Source organism: Phacochoerus africanus, chromosome 8 (genome assembly GCF_016906955.1).
Source record: "Phacochoerus africanus isolate WHEZ1 chromosome 8, ROS_Pafr_v1, whole genome shotgun sequence".
In the NCBI taxonomy this organism is placed as follows: Eukaryota; Metazoa; Chordata; class Mammalia; order Artiodactyla; family Suidae; genus Phacochoerus; species Phacochoerus africanus.
In genome coordinates, this window is record NC_062551.1 from 13,821,175 (window position 1) to 13,844,410 (window position 23,236).

Below are 23,236 nucleotides of genomic sequence, written 5' to 3' on the forward strand. Positions count from 1 at the left end.
AGAATTTTGATGGCTCTGAGCCTCATTTTCCTCCTCTGTAAAATGAAGGCAATAATCTTCACAGGGTGATGGTGAAGATGAAATGACCCAAAGCGGATTTAAAGACATTAACAGTGTACAAAATGCGTGCTGCGGCGTCTGGTACACAGTAGGCTAAACGATAGACATTGCTTTGGAAATATCTCCGTACCCCGAGTCTTAGAGGAAAGTCACAGCTGGCCCCCCCAAAATCAGTAAACCAAGTGGCCACCTGAGTCGGGATGGGACCTATGATGCTGTCCCCTCAGGCAGACTGTGATTGTAGCAGCGATGAGGGGATGCAGGGTGGTCCTGGGAAAGAGGAAGGTGCCTGCGGTCCTCCTTCCTTTCACCATGTCTCTGCAGGCCCCCGTGTCTCGCATCCTCACATGCCAGGTAGGAATAAGAACTCCCAGTCACCCTTCAGGGCAGAAGTGGGACGCCAAGGAGATGGCAGAGGTCCCAGTTTCATTTAAGCCCAACAGAGGATCATGGCGGGAAGCGCTGCGAAAAGCCTAGCGCTCTGCTTAAAGGAAAGACCTTTAGGGCTTGGGAAGGACAGCCCAGCAGGGTATGGCCTTGCCTTCTCGATCCTTTTTGGCTTTCTCCTGGGCCTTCATGGCCGTGTAATCCTGGGCCATGTTGATGACATAGATGTGCTCCCGGTTGCCGATGGCCTTCAGCAGGCAGAGGAGAGCGGTAGCTGTGTTCCGGGCAAAGAGCGTCTCCAGGCTGTCAAACACCACTCCTCGGTAGCAGTCGCTCAGCTGAAACCAGGAGAGCAAAGACAGTTACTATGGCCACAAGATCATCTGTTCTCTGCAGAGAAAGTTGCTTGCCGGTGCTTTTACTGGTGCTGCAATTTGCTTGACACACCTACTGGGTTCGTATGAAAATATTCAACTGCCTTTCCACCTGCTAGATTCAAGGTGCTGTAATTAAATGAGAGAGAAAAATAAAAAAATATTCTAGCAATCGTGAAATATCTTTACTATATATATTTGTAGAGTTTAAAGGGGGTAATTCTGTCTCTACAGAAATAAAGAAAACAAACTAAATGTTGCAATGAGGGTCTGGGAAGCTCCATGAAGTACAGGGAAGAAAGAAGCAAAGGAAAAGTGTCCCCATGCAGCAAGGGCAGCAACAGCAGGCGGGCCATTTGTGTCTTTCTTAGTGGCATCCTTGTCTTGGAGTGTCATGATTTTGACAACAGTAACTACTGTAGAATAGCCTTGGCTGTGCTGCAGGGCTACTTAAAGTGTAGTGCACACACTGGCCCCCACTGGCTGGGAACTGATCCCTGCCAGCTTCTGATGAGATGAGCATCTCTTGTGTCTGAAGCTCAGCTACTACAATCACTAAATATACTATTTAGTTTAGCTGCCATTTTATATCCTTCTAGGGAGACTTTGTCAATGAAAGAAGCAGTGCAAGCCCCATATCTCAAGAGAGACCCATACTTTAAGTCGCACAGCTCTCCTGGTTTACCTGGGGCTTTACCAATGATCCTCAGCCTTTGTTCTGGGTGCATGAAATGCCTGTACACTTACTAGACCTCCTTGCTCAAATCAGTGGAGAGTGATGGTACCTTTAATGCAGTAGCAAACCTTAATGTGAATCATTTCCAGTGATGACATTTCTCCTCTTCCTGGGAGTCTAATTTTGTTATATTTGAACAAATATAACAACTGAATACTGCAATGAATACTACAGCCCAGTCTGGAAAACCAAAGCAAACACAGGACCTAGAACATGGTGAGCAGTTTAGCTTTCTGTAAACTGTAAGCAGTTAACCTGCCCCAATCCTGCTGGACTTGTATTCTCTTTTCTTTTTGTCTTTTTGCTATTTCTTTGGGCCGCTCCCACGGCATATGGAGGTTCCCAGGCTAGGGGTCTAATTGGAGCTACAGCTGCCAGCCTACACCACAGCCACAGCAATGCCAGATCCAAGCCACATCTTCGACCTACACCACAGGTCACAGCAACGCCAGATCCTTAACCCGCTGAGCGAGGCCAGGGATTGAATCCACAACCTCATGGTTCCTAGTCGGATTTGTTTCTGCTGTGCCATGATGGGAACTCCATTTTCTAATTTTTCTTTCTTTTTTTTTTTTTTTTTTTTTTTTTGCTATTTCTTGGGCCGCTCCCACGGCATATGGAGGTTCCCAGGCTAGGGGTCCAATCGGAGCTGTAGCCACCGGCCTACGCCAGAGCCACAGCAACTCGGGATCCGAGCCGCATCTGCGACCTACACCACAGCTCATGGCAACGCCGGACCGTCAACCCACTGAGCAAGGGCAGGGACCGAACCCGCAACCTCATGGTTCCTAGTCGGATTCATTAACCACTGCGCCACGACGGGAACTCCTATTCTCTTATAGGACTTATGAAAAATTAAAACAACAGAAGCAGTTATTGTGCCTCTGATTTTAAAAACAAGATGTCACTGCAGAGTATTTTAGAAATGCAGGACGATGATTAAAAAACTCTAATTCTCCTTTCCAAAGACGACCACAGTTGTCAAGGGGAAGTGGAAGGGACTGGGAGTCTGGGGTTAGGAGATGCAAATTATTACATTTAGAATGGGTGGGCAATGAGGTCGTGCTGTACAGCACGGTGAAGTGTGTCCAATCTCTTGGGATAGAACATGATGGGGGATGATGTGAGAAAAAGAACGTACGTATAGGTATGACTGCCTCACTCAGCTGTACAGCAGAAATTGGCAAACACTTTCAACAGTACTTTGATTAGAACACAAAACATTGATATAAAATTGGGCTGTGATGATCATTGTACAACTATAAATGTAATAAATTCATCGAGTAATGTAAAAAATAATAAAAAAACTCCACAAAAAACCCAAAGATAGCTACAGTTAACATGCACTTTAAGTAGTTTTACTATGTGTATGATATGCAATTCTCAATATTTTTAGAAAAATATAATTGTGTTTTACATACTATTTCCTAGCCTGTTTTTCTCAGTTAATAACATAACTTTGCATGGTTCCATTTTATAGTTTTTAATACACTGTTGTAGGCCTGTGCTATGACTGTGTGTTTTCTTGTGTGTGCACATGCATGCATGCCCATGTGCACTTTATTTTATTTTATTTTTTTGTTTTTAGGGTTGCACCCATGGCAAATGGAAGTTCCCAGGCTAGGGGTCCAAATGGAGCTACAGCTCCTGGCCTACACCACAGCCACAGCAACACGGGATCCGAGCTGCATCTGTGACATACACCACAGCTCACAGCAGCACCAGATCCCTGACCCACTGAGTGAGGCCAGGGATCAAACCCACATCCTCATGGGTACTACTTGGATTCGTTTCCACTGTGCCACAACAGGCTCCCCACACGTGTACTTCCCTGTGCTACCGTCTGCTCACTGATTCTTTAGGGTGAGTGGCCACAGACTAAACCAAGTTCAGAGACTGACAAGGGCTGTCAAAAGGACATATTTCCTTTCCAAGCTCCTGGGTCCTGAGCTACTGTGGGTGGGTGATGGCTCAGAATCTCAGCTCACAGCATGGGGACGGTGTATAGGCGCTGCATCTCTGTGCAGGTGGGTGTGGACGCACCTGTATACGGTCGATCAGGATCTGAGTGAACAGCTCCTCAGGGAGCACACAGCTCACAAGCCCGGTATCACCTCCAATACTGGCGCTGACGCTGAGTCGGCGCTGTGTGGGGCCTGAGAGGAGAGGGCTGGAGGAAATCTGTTCAGACAAAGAAGAGTCAGGAATTAGAATGCAGCTTGGTGTTCCAACAACTTCCACACCTCCAAAGCCTGTGACCTTGGGAAAAATCACTGAATCTCTCTGGGTCTCATTTCCTTACCTGTAAAATGGGGATTGTATTGTGAACCTCATCTTGGGGAGAAATTAGGGCTGGAAATAGAAATTTAAGAGTCAGAAAGATATTGAAAATACTTAGGTAATGAAGTGGGTAAGATTTTCTATGAAGACAAGGTAAATAACTTAGATTTTCAGACTTTTCTAAAAAACTAGAAATCTGGACGAGGTGGAAAAACTAGAGGAGTTGAGGGAGTCATTAATGAGGTAGATGGGAGAGTAGAAGAGTATGGTGTTCTGAAAACCAAGCAAGGAGTTCCCTAGTGGTTCAGTGGGCTAAGGACCTGGCATTGTCACTGCTGTGGCTTGGGTTTGAACTCTGGCCCAGGAACTTCTGCATGGCATGAGAAGGAGGGAAGGAAGGAAGGAAAGAAAGAAAGAAAGAAGGGAGGGAGGGATGAAGGAAGAAGAAAGAAATCAAGCCAAGTGAAGCAACTGCTTCCAGGAAGAAGGGATTATCAGCTGCTAAAGAGGTCACATGAAATGAGGACAGAAAACTGGCTCTCGATTGGGCAAGACGAACGCCAATGACCTTGAGAAGAGTAGCAAGCGGAGTGGTGAGCACAAAGCCTCACTGGAATAGGTGAATGAGAGAATGGTGGTATGGATGAGGAGGCAGTCATCCAGCAGTTCTTTAGAGGAAAGGCTGTGGAGAGGAGCTGAAAGATGAGGTAGTACCTGTAGTGGGATCTGGGGCCATCGGCAGTAATACAGCATGTGCTGATGATGACATGAAGGATTTAACAGCTAGGGGAAGAAGCAAATGAGAGGGGACAACTGCAGGAATTTAGCCTTGAGTAAGAGGGAAGGGGTGGGTCCAATGCACATGTGCAGAGTTCAGCTTTGGATGAGAGCAGGGGCAGTTACTCAGGTTCGGGGAAGGCTTAGCACAGGGTTAGAATGAAGGATGGCTAGCAGATTTGGGGGCAGTAAGGTGGTTGTGTTCTGATGGTTGCTGAGCTTCTCGTGAAGTCAGAGAAGAGATCTTTAGCTGAGGATGAGGAAGAAGAAAATGTCTTAAAAATATGGAGAGTGATGACAATAAGAAATATCTTGAAGAAATGGAGGGCAAATGTACTAGAGCAGATCAAAGAGTCCACTTGAGATTTGTGGTCTTAAATTTAAATTAAGCCCATTCAGGAGAGATAAGGATTTTCTCCATCTGCGTTCAGCTGCCCTACATGGAAGAGGTGGAGAATTGGGTTAAAGTTTTGCTTGGAGAGTATGATAAAGGGGAAGGGACAAGAAAATACTGACAGTAACGAACCTTGGAATCCAAACTGAGTAAGAAAGGAAATGAAGAAGTTGGTAGGCAGTGAAGATATGGATGGGAGGTTTCAGTGGGACCAATTACTTACCAGAATAAGTCATCTGGAAAGTTAGAAGATGGTTGTCAGAAAGTAGGATGTGTAAATGAAAAGACAACCCACAGAATGGGAGAAAATCTTTGCAAATGAATCGACTGACAAGGGATTAATCTCCAAAATTTATAAATACCTTCTGCAGCTTAATACCAAAAAAACAAACAACCCCATCAAAAAATGCGCAGAAGATCTAAACAGACAGTTCTCCAAAGAAGACATACAGATGGCCAAAAAACACATGAAAAGATGTTCAACATCACTCATCATTAGAAAAATGCAAATCAAAACCCCTACACCAGCCAGAATGGCCATCATTCAAAAGTCTACAAACAATAAGTGCTGAAGAGGGTGTGGAGAAAAAGGAACACTAGTACACTGTTGGTGGGATTGTAAATTGGTGCAACCACTGTGGAAAACAGTATGGAGATGCCTCAGAAAACTAAACATAGAACTACTATTTGATCCAGCAGTCCCACTCCTGGGCATCGATCCAGAGAAAACCATGACTCACAAAGACACATGTACTCCGATGTTCATTGCAGCACTATTTTTAATAGCCAAGACATGGAAACAACCTAAATGTCCATCGACAGAGGAGTGGATCCAGAAGATGTGGTACATATTCATGATGGAATATTACTCAGCCAGTAAAATGAATGAAATACCAGCATTTTTAGCAACATGGATGGACCCAGAAATTATCATGCTAAGTGAAGTCAATCAGACAATGAGACACCAACATCAAATGCTTTCACTGACATGTGAAATCTGAAAAAAGGACAGACTGAACTTTGCAGAACAGATGCTGACTCACAGACTTTGAAAAACTTATGGTCTCCAGAGCAGACAGTTTGGGGGGTGGGGGGGATGTGCTTGGGTTTTGGGATGGAAATCCTGTGAAATTGGATTGTGATGATCATTATTCAACTACAGATGTGATTAAAAAAATAATTATTGATTAGAAAAAATATTAACAGTAAAAAAAAAAGAAAGTAGGATGTGTGATATAGAGATCTCAGAGTTTATTCCACTCTTCTCAAGTATGCTGTGCAGCCCAACTTCCCCAACACTGCCCACAAGACCATGCATCCTGCATACACCTTAGAGCCATTCGGCAAGATCTGCAATCTCTGTCCTCCACTGTGCTTCCCCCACAAAATAGCTGTATCTGTTTTCACCTTTACTGACTCTAGAGGAAGATGGCTCCCTTATCCTTCAACTGTACTTAATCCTGCCCTCTCTGTTTCCTCTTGGAATCTCATTCCTTCTTGGGTAGATCATACTTGGCCTTATACTTTTCCAGGAGCTCTTATCTTTATAGACCTGCTTGCACTTTTGCCTCTTTTCAAAGAAAGTACTCTCTCTCTCCTTTTTTTTTGTTTTTTTTTTTTAGACTGTTTTGGTTTCCCTGCAGCATATGGAGTTCCCAGACCAGGGATCAGATCTGAGCCTCAGTTACAACTTATGCCACAGCTGTGGCAACATGGGATCGGGATCCTTGATCCACTGTGCCAGGCCTGGAACTGAACCTGTATCCCAGTGCTGCAGAGATTCTGCCAATCCATTAAACCATAGTGGGAACTCCAAGAAAGAACCTGACCCTAGGTTTATTCCTCTAATGACTACTCGATCTTTTTTCCGTTTCTTTCAAATATCTTAGAAGCATACACTCATTTACTCTGCCTTCTCAACAACACATCACTCACCTGTCTCTCACGGTGCCACCACTGTCTCTAGCTTCAGCCCCTGCTATTCTGCCAGGATTGTTCTTGAAGTCTCTTGGCATGTGATTCAAACTCTCTGGCTTCTCTATGGACTTGCCAAGACCCCCCTGCAGCCTCTCATAATGTATATTCGTGGTTCCATCCTTAATATTTCTTTGGGAGTAAGTTGAACCATGTGAAATTGCTATAATAAAGTTCCCAACTGGTTGAATCTTAGCAATTTCATATTGTTCCACCTAATTCTTTTTTGTCATCAATTCTCGTTTTGTTGCAAATATTTGAATGTGTGGTTACCAAGTTTATCAGACTCAGTGCAGCTTGAGTGCAGAGATTTCACTTTATCTATCTTCAGTTTGCCAGTACCCAACCCAATGCCTATAAGACTGAAGGCATTTGCCTCACACCTGCTGGATGAACACCCCTTTCAGGAGTGGTCCAGGGACAGCACTCAGGTTTGCCTGGCAAGGGCACCTGTAGGAATGAAGTTGTGCTGACCAGGCTGCAGGATGCCAAGGAGAGGGAGGAAGAGGAGGAAGGATCCCAATCTTCCTTCCAGGGAGCCCTGGTTTGTACCTGCGGTGTTTCAGATGAGTGCTGGTGATGCTGCTTCTGAGACCCAGAGCCGTGGCTCTCTGACTTGCCTTTGTTGACCAGCATGCTCCCACGCACAGTCTTGGCAGCTTTAATTTCGGGAGTTACCAGAGTGGATTCTGAAGTTAACTTGCCCAGGGTCTCACTGCTCAGTCGTATTTGTCCCATAGCATTTTGGCTCAAAGCAGCAGCCTCCTGGGCTACATGGAGAGAGTGGGTTTATATTAAAAGGCGCCTTACAATAGTAAGGAAATAGTAGCAAGGATAGCAAGCTGAAACCTAGTGTGATTCTTTTGAGGGATACAAAGCCATCTCTATCGGCAGCTGGTGCAGCAGGGCTGAGAGAAGAGGCTCCACCCACAGAAGATGGGTGCATGCAGAGCCCAACCTGGAGCCCCAGGCTCCTTACTGCTTGTCTTCTTAGTGATACTTCCTATGATACTCTGCCCCCCTTTTTCTTCCAGCCTGGAGGGCAATCATTCTGGAAACCATTGGTACTCTACAGCCCTGCCTGCCCTAGAAACCTAACACCTGACTTTTCATGTTTCTAGGCAGAGGAGATGCTAGTGGGTTGGGCATTCTCTGCTGCTGTAACAGAGCTGCCCAGATGAACAATCTGGCCAAGCAATAGCAGCGTGCCTGTTGGCAAATAAGGTTTTAAGATTGATTTCTTAGTTTCACCTCCACCCTCCCTTCCAATCACATCATCTCCCCTAAACACACCCACTCACTGAGAAGCTCCCATTTGGAATCAGTGATTGATGTAATTACTTAAAAGGGTTTCCATGACAGCTGTTCAGAAAAACTCTTGCTAGAGAGCCTTTGGCTTCTGTGATAAGCTCCTGCCCCTCAAGCCCCCAGTGACAATGGCAAGTCTGTCTCATCGTGTCCCCTGGGTCTCCTGCTCTGCAAGGATAGACCATGTGCCCCTGAAGGAGAATGGAAGTGTCACAGACACCATTTGTGCTTTAGGTGGGTGTGATAGAGCTGTTGGATAGGCAGCACCTACGTTTCTCTCTCTCTGGAGGCAGACTCTTTTCATTTTATTTTATTTTTTTAGGGCTGTAGCGTATGCAAGTTTCCTAGGCTAGGGGTCAAATTGGAGCTGCAGCTGACGGCCTGTACCACAGCCACAGCAGTGTGGGATTCAAGCTGTGTCTGCAACCTACACCACAGCTCGTGGCAACACCAGATCCTTAACCCATTGAGTGCGGCCAGGGATTGAACCTGCGTCCTCATGGATACTAGTCGGGTTTGTTACCACTGAGCCCCAGTGGGAACTCCCTCAAGGCAGACTCTTTAAGGCTTTTTATTCCTTGACTCATTATTCTTTTGACAATTCCAGCAACTACATTCCCAGAACTCCCTTGAGAGCTGTCACTCTACTCACATGGCTCCCTCCTCTCTTCTCCCAGGAGCTAATTATAGCTGCAAGGACCCCATACTGCACTTGGGAGGTGCAGAAATGCTTGGAGGGCTCACAGGCATGAAGAGCCTGAAGTCATCTGTAGAGCAGCTGCACTAAAGTTCTCCTCGCCAGGTCCCATCACCCTAGTCCCTCCAGGCTCCAGCCCCTGTCACAGTCCTGCTCTCCCTGGCCCATTCCCTCCAATCCCCAGAATGATGGCTGGGGAATCTCTTCTGTGCCCTCCACATGCCTTTTACCTTTTTCTGGCCATAGCATCATTCCTCCAGCTCTTAAAAAACCAGTTCTTCACAGTACAAAACAAATATATTTTCATTTGACCTCTCATTTCTTTCAAGATATCATTTTACTTTTCTTTCCTTCACTGTCCAATTTCTCAAAACAGTGGTCTAGACCAACTCTGTCCAATACACATATAACATGTACCACATAGGTACATAATTTAACTTTTCTAGTAGCCACATTAAAAAAGTAAAAATTGATTTTGATGGTATATTTTATTTAAGGCAATATATTAAAAATGAGATCGAGAGTTCCTGTTGTGGAACAAAGGGTGGGGGAAAAAAAATGTAATGTATACATGTAAGGATAACTTGATCCCCTTGCTGTACAGTGGGAAAATTAAAAAAAAAAAAAAAAGAGAGTTCCTGTTGTGGCACAGCAGAAACAAATTTGACTGGGATCCATAAGAATGCAGGTTTGATCCCTGGCCTCACTCAGTGGGTTAAGGATCCAGCGTTGCTGTGAGCTGTGGTATAGGTTGCAGACATGACTCGGATCCTGTGTTGCTATGGGGTGGGCTGGCAGCTGTAGCTCGCATTTGACGCCTAGCCTGGGAACCTCCATATATCTTGGGTGTGGCCCTAAAAACAACAACAAAAAAGACTGAAGTAAAAATTCGTGGGTTGCTTAATATGGCACACAAATTATAAATTAAAAGCAATAGACACATGAAATGTAACTAGAGCAGAAAATATTTCAATGAAATCAGTCATACTGAATAATACACACCCATAACCTTGAGTTGCTGAAAACTCAAACTGGACCTCTGAACCATGCTAGCAGCATTAAACATGATAGTGGCTACTGTGGGTCATTCTCTCATTTTGATATCAAAAGAGGGGTGGGGGGTGGAGAGGAGGACACTTGACCCTGAAAGGCCTTGTAAACCTTACTAAGAAAGGAAGTTCCCAGGCGAGGGGTCGAATCAGAGGTGCAGCTGCTGGCTTACACCACAGCCACAGCAACTGGAGATCCAAGCCAGGTCTGCGATCTACACCATAGGTCATGGCAATGCCAGATTCCCCAACCTAATGAGTGAAGCCAAGGATCGAACCTGAATCCTCATGGATACTAGACAGATTCCTTTCTGCTGAGCCATGACAGGAATTCCAGGGTCGAATCATTTTTACATAAATACTCAGAACAGCATAACGTCATGTCTGCTAGTTGATAAAACTGTTCTCCTCCCCTGTGGGTCTATAGAGGACCCAGGGAGCCAGGATTCTCTCTCTCTCTCTTTTTTTTTTTTGGCATGTTAGGGCTGCATGTGCAGCATATAGACGTTCCAGGGCTGGGGGGTGAATCAGAGGTGCAGCTGAGGCCTACACCACAGCCACAACAACTCGGATCTAAGATGCGTCTTCGACCTACACCATTAACTTGCAGCAACACTGGATCCTTAACCCACTGAACGAGGCCAGGGATTGAACCTGCACCTTCATGAGTGCTAGTCGGGTTCATTATCACTGAGCCACAACGGGAATTCTGAAGCTAGGATTCTAAACCTCTGGCAGGTAAGGCCTCACTACTATGGGGTTTTAAAAACTCAGTAACTTTCCTCTCCAGTAAACTTTCTCCTCCTCCTCTCAGGTTCCCTATCTTGGTAAATGACATGACTCTCTTCCTGTTTCTATAGCTGGAGATCTTGGTGTGATTATCTTGGATGCCTCTCCCTCCAATTCCCTAGTAAGCAGGCGGCTATCAGTCAGCTGGCCCGGCCCCATTCACACTCAGCTTCACTGGTGCATCCTTTACGAGACGTCACCTGAGCTCCTTTCCTACTGCAAACTTCTGACTATTTCTCATGTGGGGTGAAAACTGCCCAGCTCCTCTTTTCCTTCAAAATAAAATGCAAATTTCTAATCTTGACATCAGCGTCAACTGTGATTGGCCTCAACTAGCCTTCCTACCTCTAATTTACTGTCAGTGCCCCTGCTTCTCCGTCTGGAATGTCCTCACCTTCATCTTTGCCTATGAACATTCTCCTCCTCCTTCAAAGCCCATTTCCATGAAAGCTCCCCCAGATCATGCTTATTGGAACCCAAATATCCGAAAGTTGGTCTTTTGCAGAAGCTGGTATTTCTGTTATGTGATTTTTCTCTGTTCTGAACGAGCACACGTCTGCTCCCCTACAGGTATCACTCCCAAAGCTGTGGGCCACATCCATTGCCCTGTTCCCTGCAGGGCCAAGTATACTCCTGCACTGGGTAGCCAGGAGAGCTGTGGATGTTGGGTGAAGAGAATTCTCTGGGCTACTAAGTGGGCAGCATGTTATAAGTCAGCCTTCAGTGGGGCTGGGAGAACAGCTCAGTGGGGGAAACTGACAAGATGAATGAAGGCCACCTGATTGCACACATCAGGGGCAACGGCTCTTACCAGACTCCTCTTCTTTCATGGACTGCTCGATGGCGGCCCTGATGCAGAGCTCACGGGCCCGGATGCCCGGGACGTTGTTGCTGTCAGAGATGGCTTCCAGCACGACAGAGTCCATGTTCAGGCAGGCTGCACTGTAGTACTTGGCCATGCTGACTGCGGTGGCTGACTTTCCTAAAAAAAAGGTCAGAGGGATGCATTTCATGGTTCTCAATTGTTCAGTGTCCTAGACACAAGAAATTTCTAGAACAGGCTCCTGTAAAGTGATTCCTGTAAGTGCCCTGCTTCCAAGATTCTCATGTGGCTAGAGGCAGCAGCAGAAAAGAGAGGGAAGACCTGAGTCAGAAGCCAGGACTGCGGATTCTGGCCCCAGTTCTACCACTGATGAGCTGTGTGCTATGGCACCTCACAGCCACTCTGGATTTTCTCCTTGGTTTAAAAAGTGATTCTGTTAGATGAACTTCAAAAATCCTGTTGTTCTTACCGCCTCTAATTCTAATGGGAACAGGTTTTTGTTTTTTTTTTTGGTTAACCTGTGTTGATCTTTTTTTCTCATTTCAAAATACCTGCTCATTAAAAAGAAAGCAGACAATTCATAACAGGAGAAAAGACTCATAATTTGCTCCAGAGAGACATCATCATATGGTTGCCAAGTATGCATATGTAATGATTCCATTAGCATTTCTTATATAAAAAAAAAAAAGCACTGGGTTACTGGTAGCCTGAGTAATGGCCCTCACAAAGGTGTCCACATCCTAGTCTCTGGAACCCCTGATTATGTTACCTTATTTGGTAAAGGGGCTTTGTAGGTGTGACTAAATTAAGAATCCTGATATGGGAGACTGCCCCAGCTTATCTGGGTGGGCCCAGTATAATCACAAGGGTCCTTGAAAGAGAGAAGTAGGATCATCGGAGTAGGAACAGGTGATGTGATGATGAAAGCAGAGAGAGAGAGACTAGAAGATGCGACAATGCTGGTTTTGAAGGAGGAGGAAGGGGCCATGAGCCAAGGAATGCAGGTAAGGTTTCTAGAAGCTAGAAAAGGCAAGGAAATGGATTCTCCCTTAAAGCTTCCAGAAAGAATGTTGACCCATCTTAGACTTTTGACGTCTAGAACTCTGAGAAAGGAAATTTTCATTTCGTAAGCCACTGAATGTGGTTATTTGTTATAGTAGCAATAGGAAATTAATACAGACTACAGATTGTAAGCACGGCATTTTTTGCTCACCTAAAATCATGTATCATGTACATTATTCGTTCAATACACTTTTATGGCACTTTTTTTTTTTTACTGTGATTGTATACATAAAAATTTTACCATTTTACCTGTTTTTAAGTGGACAGTTCAGTTGCTAAGTATATGCATGTTGCTGTGCAGCCGTCACTGCCCTCTGTCTTTAGCACTGGTTCATCTTCCCAAATGGAAACTCTGTGCCCAGTAAACAACACCCTTTCGTTCCTCCCTTTCCTCAGTCCCTGAAAACCACCATTCTACTTTCTGTCTCTATGAATATGACTAGTCTACATGCCCCGTATAAATGGAATCATACAGGAGTTGTTCTTTTGCGTTTCACTTATTTCACTGGGCATAATGCTTCAGGGTTCATCTACGTTGCAGCATGGGTGAGAACTTCCTTCATCTTTATGAGCAAATAGTATCCCATTGTACCATACTTAGTTTATCTATTCATCTGTCAGTGACAGTGAGGCTGTTTCTACCTTTTGGCAATTGCGAACGATGCTGCTATGAATGTGGGTATACAAGACACTGGTGATAGAATTCACTACATGAAAGTACTATGGCTTACTAACTAGTCAAATGATCATCTAAATAAATGCTTCAGTTGCTTCCACATTTTTAGTATGGTCAACAGTGTTGCAGGGAACACTCATGCAGTTAATCTTTGTCCACATGACTATTTTCCTAAGATAAACGTCAAAGAGTTTGGCCTTATCTTCCCTCTCTCTTTTTAAGTAACTTAATGTTTTGGATTTGTCTTTAATATTTTAATGTTATTAAATTATTGAAAGACTAAAAGCTCCAACAATTCAGAGATGTGTTAATTAAAAATGAGGTGTCTTTGCTCCTTCTCTTACTCCGTATTTCTGAAGGTGACAGTTTAACACCTTTGGGGATGATCCTTCGGTATATAAATTTCAAAGAAAAGACTCTTTTATTGCCTCAAAAATTACACGTGCCAACTTCACCATAAACCTAAAAGGGGGCTGCCCCTCAGGGCTGTGCACACCTGACAGGGGCGTCCCGTGGATGATGATGGCGACGCCCTTCCGGTTCCTGGCCATGCGGCCTTCTGCAGAAACGTCAACGCCCAGGTGGCGAGCGATGGCTTTGCTCACTGGGTTGCTCTCTACTTCTCCAACCTCCTCTGCGGAGTGGCTGTCAATGCTCTGAATCTTGTCAGCTGCAAATTAAAAATACATGTGTGTGTGTGTGTGTGCATGGTGTGTGATGCACATGGAATGACTTTTTCTTATTAAATTTTATTTCAAAATGACAGACAGGATCTGCTGCAGATGCTGCTGCAGTCCTCACTCCCCCTTCAGCATGTGAAAGTGCCCTTTCTGGCTAATAATTTGTCCATGGCTGCTAGAATTGAAAACACAGATATTCATTGACTCTTAATCCCATATGGGGGAATGTCTCCTACTGAGAATACTGAAAATCAGCTGAACTTTCACCAGTAGGGCAAATGAAGAACTGATGGCATATTCATGTTACAGAATTAATACGTAATAGTGTTGGGAAGATGCATTTTATGGGGAGAAGGAAAGGCACTGAATAGCCTGCCCACTTCTGCTTAGAGAGACCTGGTACTGAAATGTTAAAACACATGGTTACTTTGAAACATGATTTTCTCCAGGCTTTCCTCATCCTCCTCTTCTTCTGGGTAGGTCCTGGACTCAACCATTGGGACGTGCCGCTCTTCCAGGTTGGATGTGACAGAGATCCCTCGGCTCAGCGAGGTCCTCTTTGTGCTGGCAGAGGTTCCCTGTTCTGACAAGGGCCCATCATCTTCTTCTGCCGGGGGCAAAGGATGGAAACACAGGCAGAAAGAGTTGGGAGGAGGACAAGGGAGATGGGGCAGAAAAGGGAAGAAACACAGAGAGGAGAATCATTGAACTGCATACCATCACCCTGGATAATCAATCCAACCCAAATAAGTAAGAACTGCGGGCAGTCTGCTGATAAGTTTCTCTGCCCACAGTGTTTCTACATTTTTCACAGAAAAAATAATTAAACTGGAGTAGTGTGTTAGCTTCAGGTGTACAGCAAAGTGATTCACTTATACATATATTTATTTTTTCAGATTCTTTTCCCTCATAGGTGATTACAAAATATTGAGTATAGCTCCTGGTGCTATAAAATAGATCCGTACTGATTATTTATTTTACAAATAGTCTATGTTTTAACATTGAAAAAATACCAAAATTAAACATTTGCTCCAGAAAATTTAGGAAATTTAAAAGAACAAAAACTAATAAAGTTTAACTGGAGAAAGAGATATACATGGACAAAGAAATGTTTGCAGAAGAACTGCAGCTTAATTTTATGAGACCAGTACAGGAGGGCTGCAACCTCTTAGATTTTTAATTTTAATTTTTCAAAACTGAAGTGGGGATCGTACTGTATGTGTCAATTTGTAACCTTCTTTCCCCCTTAATTCATCATGAACTTTTCTCCATGTCACTGGCAAGCACATCTACCACTGTGTCTGTCTCGAACCCTCCTCGCTGCCCCATCCCCCTGAGTTTCAGGGGATGCATTGGGCTGTCATTGTACAAGGTGATCCCCCTCCCACCCCCCGGAGGGGGGCAAGACATCCTCTTTGTTTCAATTTGGATTTGAGTCAGAGAGGTTTTGACTCTCTTGGGAATGGCAGGGATGTGACCTGGAGCTGCCGACTTTCCCTGGACATGGTCTAGAAGCAGAAAAGGACATGTGCTCTGTGAGAGCAGAGCAAACCAATACTCGGAGAGGTGCTGGTGGGAAGCAGAATGAGTACCTCTCTGGGCTCTTACTGACCCTCAGGTCCTGGCTTGAGACCGCTTTTCCAAGTGCCAAAGGGAAAAACAAACCCACAACCAAGGTGTGTAGGATGAGGAAGAGAGTGACAGGACCCTTCCTGGCCCTTGCTAAGTCCTCTCCTGTAGCCCCTTGTGGCTTTCTGCCTCAAGCTGCCGGGCAGTCCTAAGTTGAAGTGTCTACCCCCCGACCTCTTTCTGACTGTGAGCTGGGGCTGGTCTTGCGGATCTTTCTTCCAGCACTTCAGCTCAGTGCTTGGAACATAGTGGTGCTTGTCATGGGCTTAACTGGCTTCCATAAAATTCATTTGCTGAAGTCCTAACCCATGACCCCCAATATTCAAGAGCATAGACTACTTGAAGCCAGGGCCTTTAAAGAGGTAATTAAGTTAAAATAAGGTTATATGAGTGTACTAATCCATCCATAATCCAACATGATTGATGTTGTTATAAGAAGAGATTAGGACACTGATACACACAGGGTGAAGTCCTTGTGGACACACAGGGAAATGATAGCTATCTATAAGCCAAGGCGGGAGGTTCAGAAGAAAACAATTTCACCAGCACCTTGATGGTGGATGTCAAGTCTCTAGAATTAGGAGAGAATAAGTTTCCTTTGGTTAAGCCCGCCAGTCTGTGGTATTTGAAAAGCCAGTTCTAGTGAGTCAATAGGCTCAGTGGATATGACCAGGAGACCGGGTGGAGAGCAGCCTTCTTCTCTCATCAGCTTTTAAGGCAAACAAGTGCTCTATCTCCCTGAGAGACAGCAAGGCAGGTCCAAGGGCAGGACTTCATTCATTCCCTCATTCATTCATCAATCCACTCTTACAGCACGCATTCACTGGGTACTGGATGTATCAGGTGCTGATTTATGCACCAGGTTTGCATTGGCAATACATGATCACAGCCTTTCTGGGGGCTTCCTGTCTAGTGGGGAGATGGGTGAAAGAAAATACACGTGATGAATGTCATGCAGAAGAAAAGAGCAAGTAAGACCAGGGAGGGCACAGGGAAGCAGGGAGGAAAAGCAAATGCCCTGACAAGCTGCATGATCCTACAGGTCACCCTGGAACCTTGATGCTCAGGTGCACACAAAGGGGTGATGATGGGTAACTTGGGGGTGCTAGGCCAGAAAGGGCAAGATTATGGGTAACTTGGGGGTGCTGGGCCAGAAAGGGCACGGTTCAGCTTTGCAATTGCTGTTCGGCCTTGAGTGCCATGGAAGGGGTTCTTCCTCGTGTGACCCCTCCCCCCCACCTCTCACAGGGCACCAATATCTACCATGCGTGACAGATCACCATGCATGGCCTAGGTGCACACATGGAGGCCGTGGAGTAGAGTGGTAACCGTCATGGAGTCAGAGACATGGGCTCGAGCCCTGATTCTGCCACTTAGGACCACGGACCTGGCCTCTCAGTGCCTCATCTTTCATCTTGCCTGTGTGAAGCCCTTAGCACTGAGCCTGCTGTCTAATAAGTGTTCTTCTACACCAACAGTAGCTGTTTCTAAGTCTTAACTTCCCCCAGAGTCCGGTGAGAGCAGAATGTGCCACCCTGCCCCCCCCCCCCCCCCGACCTCTGCATCCATGCAGGGGGCAAGACAGGACCACTTTATAAGGGTTAGAAATGGAACATATAAGGTGCTCAGTGCCTGCTTGGCACCTGGCAGGTGCTCAGTAACTGGTTGATTCCCCAGTAGAGAAAATCCAAAGAAGCCAGGCCAGTGGCTGGACTGGGGGCTGAGTTCTCACCATTCTCCTGTGCCAGACTCTCCAGATATTTTGCCTTCATCTGCTCCTCTTTTGACCGCTTCATCTCCTTGAAGTACTCAATCACCTCTGGGGGCAGCTTCTCCCCTGGAAGGCGGGGAGGCAGCAGCAGAGAGTTGTAGGAGTCGTAGCCCTTCAGCATTCGCAAGATCTGCTCAAGGAAAACGGGAACTGTGGTTGGTCCCACTGGAAGCTTCCTCTCCATGGCCCCAGGTGGCTCCTGCCACTCACCTTGCAAAAGCCCTGCTCCTGCCTGAGCCTGGGGTGTGCACAGATACTTTCTGGATTTCTAACGGCAGGGTCCTTTGCAGAAGTCTAAAGTATAAGGATGAGCCCTGAATCTTGGGGATATAGGATTTTTTTATTTTGTCCCATTTGAGCCTGGGCGTTTCCCACGTGGAAAAGAATTCTCTTCTTGTTTTAAAAATAACATTTACTGTTTTTCTTTTGTTTATTTTTTCCCCACTGACAAAAGTTCAGAACTCAACTATCCATTTTGAGTGACATGCTATTGATAAGCATTGTGGTTAGCAATAGTATACTAGGTAAAGGGGTTGTCTCATAAATAAAGAATTCAGAGAAAAACAGGTAAAATGTTATTAAGTACATGTGTGTATATTTGTGTGTGTGTATGTGTGTGTGTGTGTGAGAGAGAGAGAGAGAGAGAGATGTATGTTGGGGTTGAGAGATGAAGTACAGGATGCATAGTTAAATTTAAATTTCAGATAAGCAATGAATAATTTTTAAAGTATAAATCTGTCCCACGTTGTTTATATGGATACAAATTTAATGGGGGCAACCTGTTTTTCTTTCTACTAAATCCAAAACCCTAGTGTACGTATATTTATAAAAGACGGTAAGCAATTATGGAACTATATGACCTAATTCACTGGTGTGAAAAATCAGTTTTGTTAGGTAACACTTTGAAATCACCAGTTTTAGTTGTTTGAAAACAAATGTTAATGAGCTTATTCTAAAATCTAGATGGAGGCTTAGAATAGTTAAAACACTAATGAAGAAAAATAAGAAAGAATCGCCCTACCAGACATCAGGATTTATAAAATTGGAGCAAGAGACAGGGTGGTATCTTTTTTTTTCCTTTTTGGCTGTCCTACATGGAGTTCCACGCTAGGGATCAGATCCGAGCTGCAGTTGCAACCTATGCTGCAGCTGTGGCAGTGCCAGATCCTTAACCCACTGTGCTGGGCCAGGGATTGAACCTGTGTCCCAGTGCTCCAGAGATGCCACTGATCTCACTGTGCCACAGGGGGAACTCCTAGACAAGATGGTGTTGATGCTGGGATAGACAGACAAATTGACCAACAAAACAGAAGAGAGAGCTCAGGATAAAGTCATGTGTATGTGGAAAGTGGACACAGAACAGAGGTGGCACAGCAGACCAGCGGGGAAAGATAGAACCATTCCAAAGACTGGTTGTTGCTGAGACACAAAGGCCTGGCCAACGTGCTTCAACTGGGGTAAGCCTAAAGAGGCAGCCCAGCTCCAGAGCTTCCTGTGGGATCAGCTGAAGTCTGTCCAATCTCATCACAGTTCACCTTCTCGGTCCACCCAGTCCCATGCCCCTTGTTCTTTACAGGGGTTGTCCCTGTGAGTTCTCTCTGATGAACCTTCTGCATGCAGATCTCAGCCTTAGATTCTGTTTTCTACTGACCCTTACCCACAACACAGAATGTTGTGCCAACATCAGCTATGGAGCATTTAATAAATACCTAATGTAAAGACTTGTTTCTAAAGGGACAGAGTCCCATTCTGAGAAAAATACCTAGATGCAGAATCCAAATTGGGCAGAGCATAAACACTGGATGTAAAGAAGATAGAGATTCAAAGCCTGAGTTGGGGGAGGGTCCAGAGGAAGCAGAACCACCTTAGCTAAGTCATCCCCAAATTTCTGACCCACAGCAAACAGGAGAAAACAATGGAGGAATGCATTTAAGATATTCAAGTACAGAAAATGTGAGCCAAGGATACCCGATCCAATCAAACTGATCCTTAAGCACAAAAGCTACAGAAAAAAAAATTATGAACATGTGAGTATTCAGAGAATACTGTTCCCATGGTTCCTTCTTGAGGAATCCACTAGAGAGTTAGCTGAAAATCTAGTAGTGATTGGAGACGCTTCATCACAAAGACTAATGCTGAGCATTGAATATATTCAAGTGTACAATTAAGACTATACAATGGAAATTCGATTGTGACATCTTAACACTGTAAGTTCTGACACCATAGGTTTAATACAGGAAGTAAAATGAGATGACTACCCACTAGGCACTAACTGGAAGTAAAAAAAAAAAAAATACCATTTTAAAAAATTTATCACATCTGTAGTTGTATAATGAAAAGAAATACCATTTTAAATTGGGGAGTGGTGAGGACAGGGAAAAAGAGATTACTAGCTAATTTCATTATTGCTCATAGTAGGGAAGTAAGAGGCAGTTTCCAAAAAGTGGGATACTAAGAACATAAGATATAGGTATAGTTTATACATATTAGCCTCGAGGTAGGAGAGCAGGGTAGAGATAGTCATAATGAACCTGGATAGATGAATGGAACAGAATAGAGATCCCAGAAATAGACTCAAATAAATATAGTCAACTGGTCTTTGACAAAGGAGCAAATGCAGTATAATGGAGAAAATATAGTTGTCCTTTTTTTTTTTTTTTTTTTTTACAAATGGTGTTGTAATTGGACAGACACAGCCAAAAGACCAATCTGAATGGATCTTAGCTCTTCACAAAAATGAACTCAAGTGGATTACAGACCCAAATGAGAAATGTGAAACTGTAAAATTTCTAGAAGGTAGCATAACAGAAAATCTGGATGACCTAGAGTAGGATGATGATTTTTCCAATACAAGATCAAAGGAAAAAATAATTGATAAGCTGGACTTCACTAAAACAAAAAGTTTCTGCTCTGAAAAGACAATGTCAAGAGAACGAAAAGACAAGGCACAGACTGGGAGAAAATACTTTCGAAAGATACATCTGATAAAGGACTGTTAGTCAAAATATATAAAGAAGTGGTCTAAGTCAATCATAAGAAAACAAACAACCCAATTAAAAACTGGGCCAAAAACCTTAATAGACAACTCACTAAAAAAGATACACAGATGGCAAGCGCATATTAATATCTGTTTCACATCATATATGTCTTCAGAGAAATGCAAATTAAAACAATGAGACACCACTATACACCTATTAGAACAGACAAAATCCAAAACCCTGACAACATCAAAAACTAGTGAGGAAGAACAGCGACAGGAACTCTCATTTACTGCTAGGAGAAATGCAAAATGGTACAACCACTTTGGAAGACAGTTTGTCAGTGCCTTACAACAAACTAAACATACTCTCACCATATGACCAGCAATCATACTCCTTAGCATTTACCTAAAGGAGCCAAAAACTTATGTTCATATCAAAACCTGCACACAGATGTTTACAGCAGACTTATTCATAATTGCCAAAGCCTGGAACTAAAAGCTTTCAGTAGGTGAATGGATAAATAAACTGTGGCATTACCAGACAATGGAATGTTACTCAGCACTAAAAAGAAACGAGCTATTAAGCCAGGAAAAGATATGCAGGAAACTTAAGTGCATATTACTAAGTGAAAGAAGCCAATCTTAATCTCTACATACTGTATAAGTTCAACTTTATGGCATTCTGAAAAAGGCAAAACTATGGAGACAGTAAAAAGATCTGTGTGGTTGCCAGGGGTTGGGAGAGGGAAGAATGAATAGGTGGAGCATTTAGGGCAATTAATATACTTCCTTTGACACTATGATGATGGATACACGTTATACATTTATCTAAACCCATAGAATTACCAGGGATGAACTGTGATGTAAACTATGGACTTTGGGCGATTATGAAATTCTAGTGAGGGATGCTGATAATGGGGGAGGCGAGGCATATGTAAGGGCAGGAGGTGTATGGGAAATCCTGGCACATTGGGCTGTGAATTTAAAACTGCTCTAAAAACAGTTAAAAAAATGGACAAGGAGGAGCAATTGTAAAATGTGCAGCCCAGACACACAGGAAAAAGAAAAAAAAAAAGCAGATTTAAGCCCTAATATGATTATATTAAATGTAAATGGTCTAAATACATCCATTAAAGACAGAGACCAGCAGAGCGTATTAAAAAAGACCCAAACATATGCTGTTTACAAGAAACTCACTTCAAATACAATGACTGTGGCATATGTTCTTTTCTGTAAGCATGTATTAGTTGTTTAAAATGCATAATGAGACCACAAAGAAGCAAAGAATTCTGCTCAGGGCCAGGGAAGTAGGTCAGGAAAGGCTGCTAAGTGATTGTTAAATTGACAGGGAAGAGTTCAGGGGAAGAAGGGGCAAAGGTCAGTAGGAAGCTGTCCAGGCAGAGAGAAGAGTACCTGGCAGGGCCCAGCATGTGTAGGAAAATGGAGTTTGATTTTGGTCTCTGCTCACCTTCTCTTCTACATGATATTGCTGGTCAAATTCTAAGGAGTAAAATTCAATGGGAAAGTTGCAGGGGTTCTTCACCACCACCTCGGCCTCGTCTCCAGGTGCATAAGGCAGCAGTGGCCCCAGCTCCAGAACCGACGGACTAAATTCCAAGCGTGGCTCTAAACCTTGCCCCTCTGCCAGCAGAGTAAGCTTTTGAGCACTCTGGGCAATCTGGAACATCAGGGTTTGGCTGTAGAATTTCTGGAGAACATAAAAACAAAACAAACACCTGGATTTTTTCTGTCATGTGCCATGTAAAATTGATAAACACTTGGGGGTTGGGGGGCAGCAAAATTGATCATCTAGATTAAGAGAGAAAACTTTTCTTATAAAATGGCATGAGAACAATTTATATTAGATTTTTGACATTGGGTATCTAGCATGCCAGGCCCTGTACCTAGCGCTTTGTCACGGCCCCTCTGAATGCCGTTCTCATATCCCTCAGATCCTCCAGTGTGCTCAGATGTTGCACTGCCACTATCTGCACTTCTGCGTCTGTACGTCTGGGCTCTTACTTCATGGGCCCTGCTGCCCATGGGTAGGGCAGGGCAGTGGAGGGCAGAAGTGCTAGGCAAGTATCACCTTCTGGGAGTAATCCTCGACCAATGATTCTTGGGAGTTACTGTATAAAGACCCTAGCTCCTTCACTCCTGGGAAGGCATAATTCTGAAATGTGCATTTTGCATATTTCTGTAGAGCTGCAGTGGGATTAAGCTCCAGTCTCCAAGGCAGCTGTCTCATTCATACACCTTATTGGCTGCTTTCCTTTTCCTTATCATCTTCTACTTCTCCATCAGTATTCCCTAAACTCCCCTCCCCCCCCACTCCCTACACTTCTTCAGTAATCTGCTTGCACTCAAATCCTTGTCTCCAGGTCTGTTTCTTGAAGAATCTGAATGATCATATTTCTATTATTTGAAGACATGGTTAAACAGCTGGTCAGAGGTGATCAGCTAGGGCCTTCAGTTTATCGGAAACCATTACAATCCAAATACCAGTTGATAGTGATACCAATTACCCTAATCTGGTTTCACGGAGGGCCCTATTAAAATGCATATTCATAGGCCCCTGACTTGGTAGGGGCACAGTAAGGCTGGGAATCCTTTACTTGAAGCAGATGCTCAGGTTGTTCTGATAGAGTTGGGCTCACAGCTTAGGCTTAGAAGGCATGATTGGTACATGATTTGGAGAGCACTAAACTACCTTGGCTAAAGGGGGGAAATCAGATGGCCAGAATGTGTAAGGACATAATACAAGTTCAGAAAAATACCTATTGCTGGAGG

At 44.2% G+C, this 23,236-nt stretch overlaps 1 protein-coding gene across 1 annotated transcript in view; it reads right to left on the bottom strand.

The window, feature by feature from the left end:
* HYDIN (HYDIN axonemal central pair apparatus protein) overlaps positions 1 to 23,236 on the bottom strand; it is a 367,185-nt gene that overhangs the window by 78,456 nt on the left and 265,493 nt on the right. Inside the window, exons 36-43 of the mRNA XM_047789543.1 lie at positions 21,915 to 22,154; positions 17,428 to 17,596; positions 14,494 to 14,673; positions 13,883 to 14,056; positions 11,637 to 11,807; positions 7,535 to 7,752; positions 3,601 to 3,738; positions 602 to 785 (exon numbers count right to left, since the gene is read on the bottom strand). Of these exons, the coding sequence (XP_047645499.1) occupies positions 602 to 785; positions 3,601 to 3,738; positions 7,535 to 7,752; positions 11,637 to 11,807; positions 13,883 to 14,056; positions 14,494 to 14,673; positions 17,428 to 17,596; positions 21,915 to 22,154 (1,474 nt within the window). The remainder of the gene's footprint in view (positions 1 to 601; positions 786 to 3,600; positions 3,739 to 7,534; positions 7,753 to 11,636; positions 11,808 to 13,882; positions 14,057 to 14,493; positions 14,674 to 17,427; positions 17,597 to 21,914; positions 22,155 to 23,236) is intronic.